The sequence below is a fragment of the Plodia interpunctella genome, chromosome 1, assembly GCF_027563975.2.
Source record: "Plodia interpunctella isolate USDA-ARS_2022_Savannah chromosome 1, ilPloInte3.2, whole genome shotgun sequence".
Classification (NCBI taxonomy): Eukaryota; Metazoa; Arthropoda; class Insecta; order Lepidoptera; family Pyralidae; genus Plodia; species Plodia interpunctella.
The window spans coordinates 2,913,161-2,927,026 of record NC_071294.1 but is presented as its reverse complement, the minus strand read 5'-3'; the positions used below and the strand labels follow the sequence as shown (position 1 = coordinate 2,927,026).

Below are 13,866 nucleotides of genomic sequence, written 5' to 3'. Positions count from 1 at the left end.
ATAGATCCATTATGTCTCATCGTGAAACACAGCCGTAGACTGTTTGAGAGTCGTCGCGCCATGTGGTTGATAGTGATGATGATGATGAGTTTTCATGTACTAGTATTTAATTAGCTATATTTGGGCCTTGAAAAATGAAGCATAATACAGATTTAGTGTTGGAAGCCCGCCACAAAATCTCATCAGTCGACGAGTCTATGCTTATCTGGTCTTTTGTGCACATTTCGTCAATTAAACATGGGAAAGTGAGCCTTATTCCCCGGGTAGTAAAGACTGTGACGGTCCAGCAGGCGGCGAGGCGGGGGGCGGGTCGGGGCGGTCGACGCCGAGCACGCCGAGTACTCTGTCGCCGGGCGCGGCGCTGTCGCGCGCCACCTCGCTCTCCAGCGACACCCCGCTCGCGACACACACGCCACACCACGCGGGGTATGTAGCTGTTACTATACATGTATATACTTTATGCACCAAAGTGACGTTTGGGTAGTTTTCAGAGCGTTTGGACCGCTGCGGGCCGCGCTGTCGTTACGATCTGTCAAATTTCTTGAGGAAGGAATCACGCCCAAAATCATCATTCATAAAATTTACATTAATACCTCAATACTGATTAATTATTTTAAAGTCAGAAAGTAGAACTAATTGTTGTCTTAGTTGAAATTTGAAAAACTGTAATGACAGCGCGGCCGCAGCGGTCGAAATGCCCTGAGAACCACCCGCGTTTCTTAAGTCACCTGTCTGTAATTATATTTAGACAATTATGTATTGATACTAAAACTTTCAGGGCTGACTTTACATCCATTGGTATCATAGTATTTCTATTAATAACTACGATTTTATATAACAAGGAAACAATGTTTATTTTATAATATTAACCTGTCTGTAATTATATTTAGACAATTATGTATTGATACTAAAACTTTCAGGGCTGACTTTACATCCATTGGTATCATAGTATTTCTATTAATAACTACGATTTTGTATAACAAGGAAACAATGTTTATTTTATAATATTACCGTCGTATTAATATTACTTATTGAATTATAGCTTATGTAGATTTATATTCCCTATAGCAATATAATGTATTATATTGCTATAGGGATATGCTTATATATCGCTTATTTATTTGAATTTTTTTTTGCATTGGCCGCTACAGAGGTAAATAGGGACCCCCTATCGTTACGTCATCACCCCCTCATATTTTTTTTTCTCCTATTTTTTATTAACCCCCTGGTGTTGTCCCTTTCAGCCCCCGTATCTCACCTGAAGGGACCTTTTCGAATGGCGATGATAAGAGTAATCTAGCTCATCAACAAACCTACAGGTACATTCATTCATTCGCACTACACCCATTAACCGCGCACATCTTTTTAACGCTTTTATGACGCTTAGATTGTATTTCTAACGATTGTACTAACAAAATTGTATAAAGAATTTAAATGGATTGTAGTATTACCTATATGTAATTAAATACCTTAGGTCAAAAATAATGTTATTTTGTCGAAGGGAGCCGTTTAGTAATTCTCTGAAAAGATTTTTCTGATAAAGAATTTTTTGTCAGTGGTATAGTGTTGGTCCTCACAAATTTAAAATTTAACCTAATGACTCGCCAAAAACAAAAAAATAAGATAAATTCCTTTTCTAGACTCATACTAATTAGATAGAACTGACAATCTTGGACAAAATCACGTAAATTCAAAAAAAGTAAATTCTTTTTTAGTCGTGATCACAAAGGTTCGGCAATAACGACATTAAAATGTTAATTCTAAGGGGTAACCCAAGATACAACAATGGTACTAAAATATTAATTAATAATCTTGTATTGTCCCAGATATAAATGTGGGACAAGGACTATAAATATTGTTATTTTATAAAATTTTCATGCATATGCAATTAAAATCTTAATTCGACTTGACATGCTATGTCGCAAAAAATCCTTCACGAACACGCAAAGGATGAAGTGGCAGATGTAAAGCAACTTTTTTGATTGATGAACTGAAACTATATTAATGGGAAAATCTTCCACGAGAGTAATAACATCTAAATTGTTGTTATTAATACCTGTATCGCGTGTTCGCCGCAAATTATATTAGCTTGAATGAATATGTTTGTGATTATATCAAATTGTATGTCACTTGACTAATCCCACGATTAGATCTTGAGATAATCCCGTCTCGATTTACTGGGTAGCTTATTTTCTTATTTTGATATTTATTTTTATGTATTTATCATAGCGGTTGATAACCTAATAGTCTAACAAAATTTTTGAGCTCATAATTTGGTAAATACACAATTTATGTTTACACTACAGTAAGTTTGAAGCCACATATTAACAAGAATCATGATCTGATACAATCTAAGCGTTATCAAAACCTAACCCAAACACATAAGAAAATGTATTTTTATTTTTTTTCACTTTCCAGACAATACAAAGAAGCTTTAAGACAGCAGCGACAACAAGACATATACCGCCCCCGCACGGACCAGTCGTCACCAGAACTCGACTCCTCTCCACAATCACAGAACCAGAGTCCGGTCCACTCCACATCCACCCCTCACTCCCCAGTCAACGGTTACAGTAACGTATCCTCTTATAACAGATCCTTATCTTCCAACTCCACTATTACCTCATCTCCTAACTCCTCACAAGTGCCAAACTCCCCCCTTTTACATTCAACACCTAGAAGGTTCCAACAGAACGGGAACATAGAGAAAGAAGAAAACAAACGACCAGTACAGAAAGTGGTGCCATCTAGGAACGTAAACAAGACATACGCAAACGGGAACATAGAATATAACAGGGTCAACGGCGACATGTATATAAAACCGACGTCTCCAACCAAATCGCCGACAAATACATTAGGGTATAACAGTATCGGAAAGTCCAATATACCGAGGGTGAATGGAGACAGTGCAAAGTTACTAACGACATCTATGTCGTATTTGAAAGGTGCCGCGCCGAAACCTCCGGGCATTTCCAAGATGGCGTGGAACAAGGACGCAGTGCCAGATAAATTAAGCTTTACTATGAAGAGGGAGTTTGATAAGCAGAAGGAGGAAGAGGACCTGTTACTTCAGCTGAGGACGGTGAGTTTAATGTACACACGGTTTTACAAAGAAAAAAAAAATTGCAAACATGACTACGTGTTTTACCGACTATGGTTATAAAATCAACAATTCAATTAAAGCCTATATACCTACATACGAAATTGTAAGATATGCTACGATATGTAGATCCTAATGTAGAATAAACATACTTATATAATTTCATTGTTTGTCTATGATTTCCAAATTCAATTTTATAGACAAATCTACATCCACGAAAGAGATTTTTCGTTAGGAGGTGATTGTTGGAACAACTGAAGCGAATTCCAAAATCGTTCGTATTCAGATACCACTAAATAAATGTATTTCAGATAATCGAGAGTCGGCTAAAGCTGTCGCTGCCCAGCCAGCTGGCGCCGGTGCTGGCGGACGGCGTGGTGCTGTGTCACCTGGCGAACCATGTGCGGCCGCGCTCCGTGGCTTCCGTGCACGTACCTTCGGCGGCTCAGGTAATATCATCTCTCTCTCTCTCTCTCGCAGTTGGAGTTGGACGCAGTTTTCACAGTTGTATAGTGGGTAGCGTAGCTTAAAATCTGGTATAGGTTTCATCGCAATACATTGTTAAAACCTGAAATATTGACAATAATAAGTCGGAAGCGGACGCACGAAACATCTCCGTCGAATTCTGAGCCATTCATTTATTCCAAAAGAGATCTTTAAAAAAAATAACCAGAATAATGATAATATAATAATTATAAGTAATATATGTTTGTTTCAGCCCAAACTCACAATGGCGCGATGCAGACGAAACGTCGACAACTTCTTAGAGGCGTGCCGGAAAATTGGCGTCGAAGAGGTAGGTTCTATTTATGTGCTTGTTATGTTTCATGCACTACCTATACACTATCGACTAACTCAGACGCCGACTAGAATCGTACCTGCATTAGTTTCTATGTGAGCTTATTTACCGCAAGCATAAATCCGTAATGTATGTCGAAGCCGCCAAAGTTCGGCGAACTGGTTGCCAATAGTATATAGGCAGCATCATGTCTCATCAGAAACTGTTAAGAGTTGTGACGTCGCAGCATTTTGTATCTTAAGTTAAATTAGGCAATTTTTCTCAGTAGTTAGTAGCTGTTCCAAAATGCTAGTATGTGACCTGATAATTTGAAAAGTGATTGCGACGGCCTAGTTTTTTAATAAATTTTGAAGCTTCACTTTAACTTGATGATGAAGCAAAATATTGTTACAGTGATATATAGACGATAATTTTTTGCTCTTCGCAAAAAATTCTAATTCAATTTTATATCGACGTCGGAATAAAATGATCTACTGATTTTCGTCCAATGTCCTTTGCAATATTCGTTTTTTGTCACCTTTATAGAGCTTTATCTATGAGACGCGTGTCACACTTTATATGCATGTGTTTAATGGTTCCGTATGCTCGTTCATAGATGGCGCTTTCTATGTATTCACTTTCACGCATGTTTGTTTTGTGTTTAACCTTTGCATAAGTCAACATTTATAGGTAGCGTGCCAGTTTAAAAATGCATTCCTTCTACGTCATAACAACAACATCCATACGAAACTCACGGTTTACTAACAGTGCCATCGTTAAAACGAAAAAGAAAACGGCGTCACGGAAGGAACGCGCAAATTGAAAATGTTGCAGGGATCCGATATTAATTCGCGAGCAATATAATAATGAGACTAAGTGGGGTGGCGTGTGTTGCAGGAAGCCATCTGTACCGCCGAAGACATTCTGTCGCTCGACGCGGACGAAGGCGCGGGCGCGGGCGCGCTGCTGCGCTCGGTGCGCGCGCTCGCCTCACACGCCACTCCACTCCGCTCGCGAAACAATATCAGATCCGATCTAACGCTCGCGGTCGACGTCGACAACGAAATCGAAGTCAACTACTACAAGCAACAGCTCCGACGATACTCAGAAGAAAGATACGTGAGCAATTTCAACTTCGCCAACATCGACGAAGCTGAGGAGTATATGAATTATGAAAATAACAACACGGAACGATACTCGCCTGTGTACGATGAAGGATTAAGAAATAGATGTTATCAACAAAATAGAGTGCAATTCGTCACGCCGTATTACAATGTGCTGAAGAGTGATAATTTTGAGATTTACGACACAGATGAAGTCGACGCGCCTATAGAATTACGGCAACAAGTCATTGTAGAGAAGTACGATAGAGGGAGGATGAATCTCGATATACAGTTGAACCATAACAGGGATTTGAATGCAGAGACTGAAATCGCGAAAGGAAATGATAAAACAGTATTTTATACTTGTCTATGTTTGAGCACTTTTGTCGTGTCTACGATTTTACTAATTCTATACCCTTTGTAAAGTGTATTGTGAATTTTCTACACGGGCATGCACTGATTGTATGAATTTGTAGCAGGATTTAATACAAATTAGTTATTTTCATGCTGTTTTTAGGAAAATGTGAGGCTATTTGAAGTGGTGTCATCCACTGTTTCTGGGTAAAAATTAAAATCATGCCATGTTCAAAATTTTTGTCAGATAAAAATATATTAAGGATAACGTTTGATAAGTTTTATCACATTTTCGCTTGAAAATTAAGTGTACCTTAAAAAAAAAAACTGACAGAAACTATTTGCAAATTACCAGTATTGCCTTAATTACAGTGTGACTGTGACTTTATTGAATTTTTGAGGCTTCCTGTCTTTTACATATTAAAAAGTCTGAAAGGAATTTGATGGTATTTAGATAAAGAATTGACCGTTTGTGTATATTGTGTTTGAAGGTATGGTATGGACTGCCAAAGATTACGAAACTACCATCTTTCTACGTTGTATTATACGCATTTCATTTTTTGTATGATTTTATGTGATTTATGATTCGATTACGAGATTCCAATTTGATTAGTTCATTCCAATTAAGAGGCATTTAAATTAGAAATTATTTTTTTTTTAGTTTTATTTAATATAAGTTATGTGGTTATGATTTCACGGTTGATATGGCAAATATTAGTCTATCGTTTCGCCATAAACGTAAATAAATTGTTATAGTATTTCAATTTTTTAATTTGATTTTGTTTACTATACGGATCTCAATTGAATATGCGAGTGGTTTGCTATGTTATATTTATAAAGTTTTATATGTTTGCTTTATTGATATAGGGTATATATTAAATGTTAAGATACTTAACACACCCAGTAGTATTTTTGCACCAACTAGTAATTTGATAAAACGTAGTAATTTTATCGCAAAACGATCAAGTAATTAAAATTAAGGATTTAATTGAAGTACAATACAAATATGATTGGTGCGTAATTTATATTGAGAGAATGGTTTTGTGCTAATATATTGATGTACGGTTAGCTTAGCTGTTTAGCGTATATGAATATTTCTTATCAAATAAGAATCTTATGCCTTAACCGAAATATCATATCGTTATTGTATTAACAATGCAAACGTTTAAGTCTACATTTATTGAATGGGATTGTTTTTCACGTTGTAAATTCGTATTTACAAGGCAATTTCGGTATTTCGTAGCTACAAGGCAATTATACAACCATCTTTATCGTGGCGGTTAATAATTGCAAGCAATATAATAACACAAAATATTGTATGAGAAAACGTGCATAGTTTTCCTAGTTACTTTCTCAACCGCAAAGCGTCTGAGCCTAGGTTTCGCTATACATTCTTTATTCATTTAGTAAAAGTTAATTTGTTCTGAATCCGATAATTTTTGCCTATATGATAGTACAAAGACATTACATTATACAAGTTAAAGTTATAATCCTTCTCCCTCAGCCGTATGGTTATGAAGTACAAAATATATAATGTACAAGTACTTCTACATAGCAATGCAATTTATTACTATAATTGAAGTGAGAAACAATCCCTATTAGTTGTAATTTTTCGACTGTATTTTGAGGCTTTTTTGTGTATTTAATTGGATAAATGATAAATTTTAAAAGACATTTTATTCATCCAATGGAGAGTGAAACAAATGTATTATTAGTGGCCAGATGTATGTAAAAGAAGGCTTAGTTTTTAATACGCGAAATGTTTCTGATTAATTTTTTTACAAGTGATTATTGATTGTGAAAAATATATTTGTTCAGGAGTTGTATAAGATTATGAAGCCAACTTTTAAAATATTTTTTATGAGAGTTAGCTAAGTTGGTAGCCATTACCGAATTTATATGCACATACGATTTTATCATTCCAAAGATGTTATCGATTTGAAAAGACTGCAGTTTCTGTTTTTTATTATTATTATACAATTATGCTCTAAATCGCTAACTCTTTTTCTGCATTTCTTACTTTCACGTACTAACATCTTTTCATACAAAATTAATGTTTTTAACTCCATTTAATGTTTTAATTACAAAGGCAGCTTATTGTGAGTTTTTAAATAGTATTTAATCATTTTCTGCTCATGTTTTTGTCCGTCTGGTTATCAGGATGACACGATGTAAGTGTCATCCTGATTACATGATGCACTATTGTTTGCTGAGTAGTGTCAACTTCATTATAATAACAGATTATACAGACAGACAGAGCTTGTTTAAACCGTAGCTCGTAAAAGTAGATGGATCTCTATGTGTTGGTAATAGTGACGAATTTGCAATGAATTTGGCTAGTTCGATGGGCAGAACTACTGATTGAGTTAACTATACAGAATTATTATTATTATTACCGCCCAATTGTGGCTTTGTTATTTCTCTCACAATTTCCCGGTATAAAAAAGTCCTAAGTCAGCGCAAAGATTATTTAATTTTGCCTTCTTTGTACATTTTTTATTTATTCACCGTATTTTTGTAGGTATATGAATTTGTAAACAATTGGAAACTCATTTATGCCACATTATAGACAAGTATTTTTTTTTAAATTTAATAACATATCATTGTGATACGTTTGACGCTATGAAGCAAACAATAAACTATTCTACATTGTGCCAACAGAGCACCGTGGTCTAATCAACTCTGGTCATTTTCTCTATGTTAATTCTACGCTTTTTATTGTTATCATTTTTTGAGCTTTAAAATTGCGAGTACAATTCAAATATAAGTGATTAAGATAGATTAATATATGGTTTAAAGCTATAGCAAATATTTATTGGCTTGGTGCTTGGGTACTTTTGTGTAGTTTATATTGTAAGCTGGTTTTAATGTATCTGTAGTGTAGACAGAGAAAACGATAGACATCGTCTTATATCTTCTATTTCCCATGTTTAAGAAAGAGAAACACGTATTAGAAATACGTGAGAAGAAACGGGACAGCGCTAAAATATTTTGTCTATCATCATGTACTAGTTTTAAAAGCGCAGCCTACCGCGACTTGGGTAGGGGTATTGAATAGTCCTATCTCATGTGGCTACGCTAACCCTGTGTCTATATTTTTTCCTTGTCTTTGATCTGTAGTCTTACGATCTCCGATTCCCAGTATTTTTGTCTCAACTAATACACGAGTGAATGTTTTTTTGCAATTATGTTCCTATTTGTTGAAAGAATGAGTGTTGACATGCTTTCTTTTTAAATTTGAAACTACTATCGTCCTACGATTTGCCATTTTAATTTTCTAGTCTTCATTTGTATATATTATAACGATACTAATTGATACAGTGCCTTGCTTTTCCTTTGCTTTTCTCCTTGCCATTTTAAACAGAAACGTTATAATCAGTCCTAACACCTAATCCAGTTATAATTAAAATTAAAAAGATACTGATTTTTATTATATCCATTAAATTGTTTTCTTGATTTTTTTTTATCAAATCTCAATTACATCTCGAAAGCAACATGATTTATTCTTAAAGAATGATTTCAATGTCGATTGCAATTTTTTTGAAACTATTTAAGATATGTACTTTTTTGTATGTACTTACAATGTTTTCTCTACTTAAAATAAATTTCTTATTGGTATTTTTATAGTTTTATTTCATATCTATATTTGAGAAATACTGTTGAACACTATCGCGGATATTCGACGAGCCACCAAAGTAGTTTAATTATTATAACTGCTGTAGCATATGTTTTAATAGATTTCGCTTAAGATTGCGACAATAAATGCTAAACAGTTTGTTCACATAAGTCTAGTTTTGTTAGTACAGAAATGAAAATGAACACAAGAAAGATCATGTATAACGGCGGAGTTATCCACGTTGGGATCCCTTACAGTCAACCGACGATAGGTTTTCTGAAAGTGCGTCATAAATAATGACACAAATTGTCCTTTTACAGAAGCTTATGTGCTGCGCCGCGGATGTTCTCGAAGGCAAAGGAACAGTACAAGTGGCGATCACGGTAACGGAATTGCTCCGGAGACACAACGCGGCTCGAGTGTCCCCCCACCACGTCCCCGTAGATGTGCCCGCGAGCGCCACCTAGCGCCCAAAACTCGCACTAGCGCCTCAGTCCGCGCTCTCGCTCTAATCCGGCTCGAAGGACCACGTGTGACGTTCAAACGGATTTATACCAAAAATTATGAAGTTTTGTGATGTTTGACATATAACTTTATTGCAACAGAAATGTTGATAGCAACGGCGGACTTGTCCTTTGGAGGGATCTCTTGATTGTATTGAGTGATTGAAGTGATTAACACAAGTTTGAATTCTTTGTTAATACGTATATGTACATTCGACTGAATGTTACGTTGCCCTTTATGGATCTTTATTCTGGGGTAGGTATGTGATGTCGACTGTACGTAAAATACAAAATAGTCGACTATAGGAAATCTTGTTGGAATGTGTATGTGATATTTATCATACCTACGAACGACTGTACATGTCTGCTACAGAAATATTTTTTAGATAACTGTTTTTGCGAATGTAAACGCCAATTACAGACATTTCTGCTTTGAATATCTTAGCTTTTGAAAACGTATAGTGTAAATCTATAGGTTCTTATGATTAATATATGGGTTGCCAATAATTTTGACTAGACAATTTATTGTTATAAATGAAATGTAGTCATTATTACAATGAGGTTAAGAATGAAGCGCCAGTTGAGTAGTTGTAGCCGTTTATTTTGCAATCTTTTTTGATTCACATAATTACTGTTACATATTTTTATTAATAAATTTCTTATATTGCTTACGCTTGATAATGATACGGCGTTTTTTTGCATACTTTTTCCGAACTACTACAATGAACTGTTCATATTACACCATCAATTTACAAAATAAACGGCTGATTTTCACGTAGCAATATTCAAAAAATGTTTCAATTAACGTTTGCAGGAACACTAGGAAATTATTTAAGTAAGATATTGGATATTTGAATAATTAGTAACGTCACAATAAGGTGCTTTACTTGTTGCACAATATCACGAATTTACTAGAATTTTCGAGACGCCATTTACATACGTTATGCACGATCGTGTTGGTAAGTGCCTCTTGTCTTGAATTTGCCTTCCATGTCCGAAATTGGTTAGTGTTTAACCGTAGACAGAGAAGGCTATAGATATCGTCTTATCTTTCATTTCGTACAAGAAAGCGACGAGACCGGAACTCAGCGGTTCTCTTATATTTTGTCCAATATCGCATGTTGTTTTCTCAGTCTGAGTTTCTATTGTATAAATAAAGAAAATCAACAACATGTTATTCAGAAAAATAACATATAACAATAGTGACAAAAATATTATAGCTTTTTATGAATAACGGGGACTAAATTCAATTAGAAATGGTTTAGCAGTTTACGTATGATAACAGACTTACGTATTTACTATACTCCTCTAGTATTTTATGAATATGTTATAGGAAAAGAAAGAGAGCACAAGAACAATTAGTGGATGACACTTCGAATGAAATATCTTTTTAAATGTGTTTTGTACATTAATGTATTCATGCAATGTAGTAATAATATAGTATCAATGATTTACTATCTAAACAATTATTGCACAAGGATACGCTAAATTTAGGAATTAATAAAATAAATTTAGTAAGCTTTATTCGCAATGTAATTATTATGCAAATATACAATACTCTTGGGCGTTTATTTAAAGATTTTAGGATCAACGCCTTATGGATTTGATGATACTGTTTACACTATTTCGACAAGGTAACGTGATAGAATGTGAAGTTTGGTGCACATTGCAGAATAAAATAGTGAACTATCTCATTTTTTGAGTAGAAGCAAATAGTTTTACTACAAATTGATAATTTACACGAAAATTTAAATTACCAGTAACTTACACACACAGTATGGATATGTAAAAAGATCCACAGACAATGAAACGTTTTTTAAATAATAAGATGATAATAATCAGGAATCTGGCGGGAACTGAACCTACTCCACTCCCCTGCCTAACAGGGACATCGTTCTTAACCACTAAATTTCCGCTCGAATCTTTTGATTGATTTCATTTCACTATTTAAATGTGATTTAAAAATCACCTACATTAAAAGCCTACATAAAATGTTTTGTTCGAATTAATAAGATGTAATAACAAATTTTTCATCGCTTGTTTAAAATTCAGTAAATCTGGGACCAAGAATATTGTAAATACAGGTAGTACAATACAAACTAATGGCATTAATGATTGGTGTTGGCATATAACTTTTTGTTTTGCCATGTGCATCAGACGTATCACATAGTCTTAGGTGTAGAAGCAATAATGTTTTACGTCATACATTAGGAGTGATAATACAAATAACGGACATGACATATTGTGATGACTGTACCATAATTTCGGCTGTGCGAGTGTCATAAGGAATTTGTGGTTCAAATTAGTTTTGTTAGAAACAATACTGTAGATATTTGGATTTGTCTATAAAAAAACATTCATTTGTAGCTCACTCGCTCTCATTCTTAAGTAACACACGATTCAGAAGGAAGAACAGAAAGGAATGCAGGTATACAAAAGAAAGAGAGAACGTATATCCTTTGTTCCTCCTGTGACGTGTGTTACTGCTTTAAGTTGAGGCGTAGGTTGTTGCACAAATGTTTCTTCAGCTCTATTGAAATATCGATGTAAGTCTTCTCCATCATCAAACATGAGTTTTTTTATAGACAAATTCGAAAGTAGGGGCATACGATACTTAAGTTATCTATACTTATATTACAAATGTGAACATGTGTTTGTCCTTCTTTAGCTTCGAAACAGAGCATTGGATTGAGATGATTTTCGGCGTGGACATAGTTTGAGAGTGACATAGTCTATGTTTTGCCGCTGGCAACGGCTAGTTTTAATATAAATCCGTCTACTTTCTCATCGCGAACGCTCTGCAACTCCAATGAGGAAATGTAAATAAACATATCGACATATCTCTGTCCTTACCACCGAACCCGTACTCGTTGGAATCGAATACTCATAGTTATAGTTATTTAAAGATGTTTTTTTTCTCTCGTCACATATTAAATATAGTCAATTTTATAACATAAGAATATTATATAAAATAATTTAAGATCATTACGATGATTTGATCATTATTTCGTGCAAATATTTCAAATTATGTTTATTATTGAATCGCAAATTAAAATTTTATTATTTCTGTTTGTTTCTACACCATCACTTGCAGTCTGTGAAAAAATGTGAAGAAAATAAACGAGGACGCAGTCTCCTGTTGGCTGGCAACACTTTATCAACCAATCATTCGGTATTGTAATGTTTGGTCGTGTAGTTCGACATTCTTTCGTTCATTTTCTTCACTTTCTTGGGTTTCAGGTTTATATAATAATAATAAATTCTTTTATTTTTCTCCACAACATTGATCTTAGAAATACTAATATAATCTTATGTTTCTGTCGTGCTTAAATTTTATTCTTAATAGGATGTATTGAAATTCTTCATTATTTATATTAGATTATGTTACCACAAATGTGAGATACATAGACAATTTATTATTAGTATTGTATGCATTTTATTGGTAGTCACAAATTAAATTACGTACGTTGAACTGTATGGCTTTAGGACACTGGGGTGATCATAACATCTAATATCAGTGAGTTCAGTACAAAAAATGGGCTGAATTTGTACTCGAAAAAAGACATTTTTGTTACTATTTTGTGCAAAAATTTATTATAGATTGTGTAGGCTGAAGTTAGCTCGTAACTAATTCGTAATTTTTATTTCCTTTAAATCTGCTTTGCCCCTATAAAATGGGGATTTTTAAAGAGTGCTATGTTTCATCCGAGTGTTGCATTGGATTGTATAAAGTAGTTATAAGATATCTAAAGAACTGATAAATCGAGTCTTTGTCCTATCAAAGATAACGTGCCAAAGACTATGGTTGAAATAATTTTTGAATGTAAGCGTCTGTGTTTGCACTGGTCTCTTAGAATAAGTATGTTGTAGCAATACCGTATCCTACACACATGTTTATATGTAGATAAATAAACATTGAACATTTTCAAAGTAATACTGATTTTTCATGCGTACACCTTAGTCCTTAGAATTAACAAAAGTTTCACATTCACATTTGACAATCGTTATTAATTTATAAATGATATGCAATAACACAATAGGTAATTCTAAATGTATTTAAAAAACCATAAAACTAAATATCAAGTATATTTCAAAATCTTCATGTGCGCGAATGAACAAATATCCAAAATTTAATTTTGAGGAATTTATTAATTACTCATACGATTATAAAGAGTTCAAACAAGATTGGAATTCCTATTACATAAGGTACATACTAAAACAATAATAGCCATGTTGTATCAATATCACAGTACATCAACTTTCACGACACGGCCCACTGTAAAGCTATTCATTATAAAGTTGCACTGTAATGTAGACTGCTTCTGATTTGAAGGCGTGGTTTTGTAATATGGAGACGCTGACTCGCAACTTGAGCCACGCCTCGCCGCTTGGTGGCGCCAGGGTCTTCGGGT

The 13,866-nt window shown here is 34.4% G+C and overlaps 1 protein-coding gene across 3 annotated transcripts in view; it reads left to right on the top strand.

The window, feature by feature from the left end:
* Positions 1 to 13,388, top strand: part of Lrch (Leucine-rich-repeats and calponin homology domain protein) — a 48,847-nt gene extending 35,459 nt beyond the window's left edge. Inside the window, exons 6-11 of one of the 3 annotated variants that reach the window (XM_053760386.1) lie at positions 288 to 426; positions 1,245 to 1,319; positions 2,419 to 3,082; positions 3,412 to 3,549; positions 3,819 to 3,896; positions 9,272 to 13,388. In XM_053760386.1, the coding sequence (XP_053616361.1) occupies positions 288 to 426; positions 1,245 to 1,319; positions 2,419 to 3,082; positions 3,412 to 3,549; positions 3,819 to 3,896; positions 9,272 to 9,418 (1,241 nt within the window). In that variant the 3' untranslated portion in view covers positions 9,419 to 13,388. Of the gene's footprint in view, positions 1 to 287; positions 427 to 1,244; positions 1,320 to 2,418; positions 3,083 to 3,411; positions 3,550 to 3,818; positions 3,897 to 4,775; positions 8,954 to 9,271 lie in introns of those variants that run through there. The other 2 variants (XM_053760295.1, XM_053760211.1) reach the window with 2 other exon arrangements.
* The last annotated feature ends 478 nt before the right edge of the window (positions 13,389 to 13,866 follow it).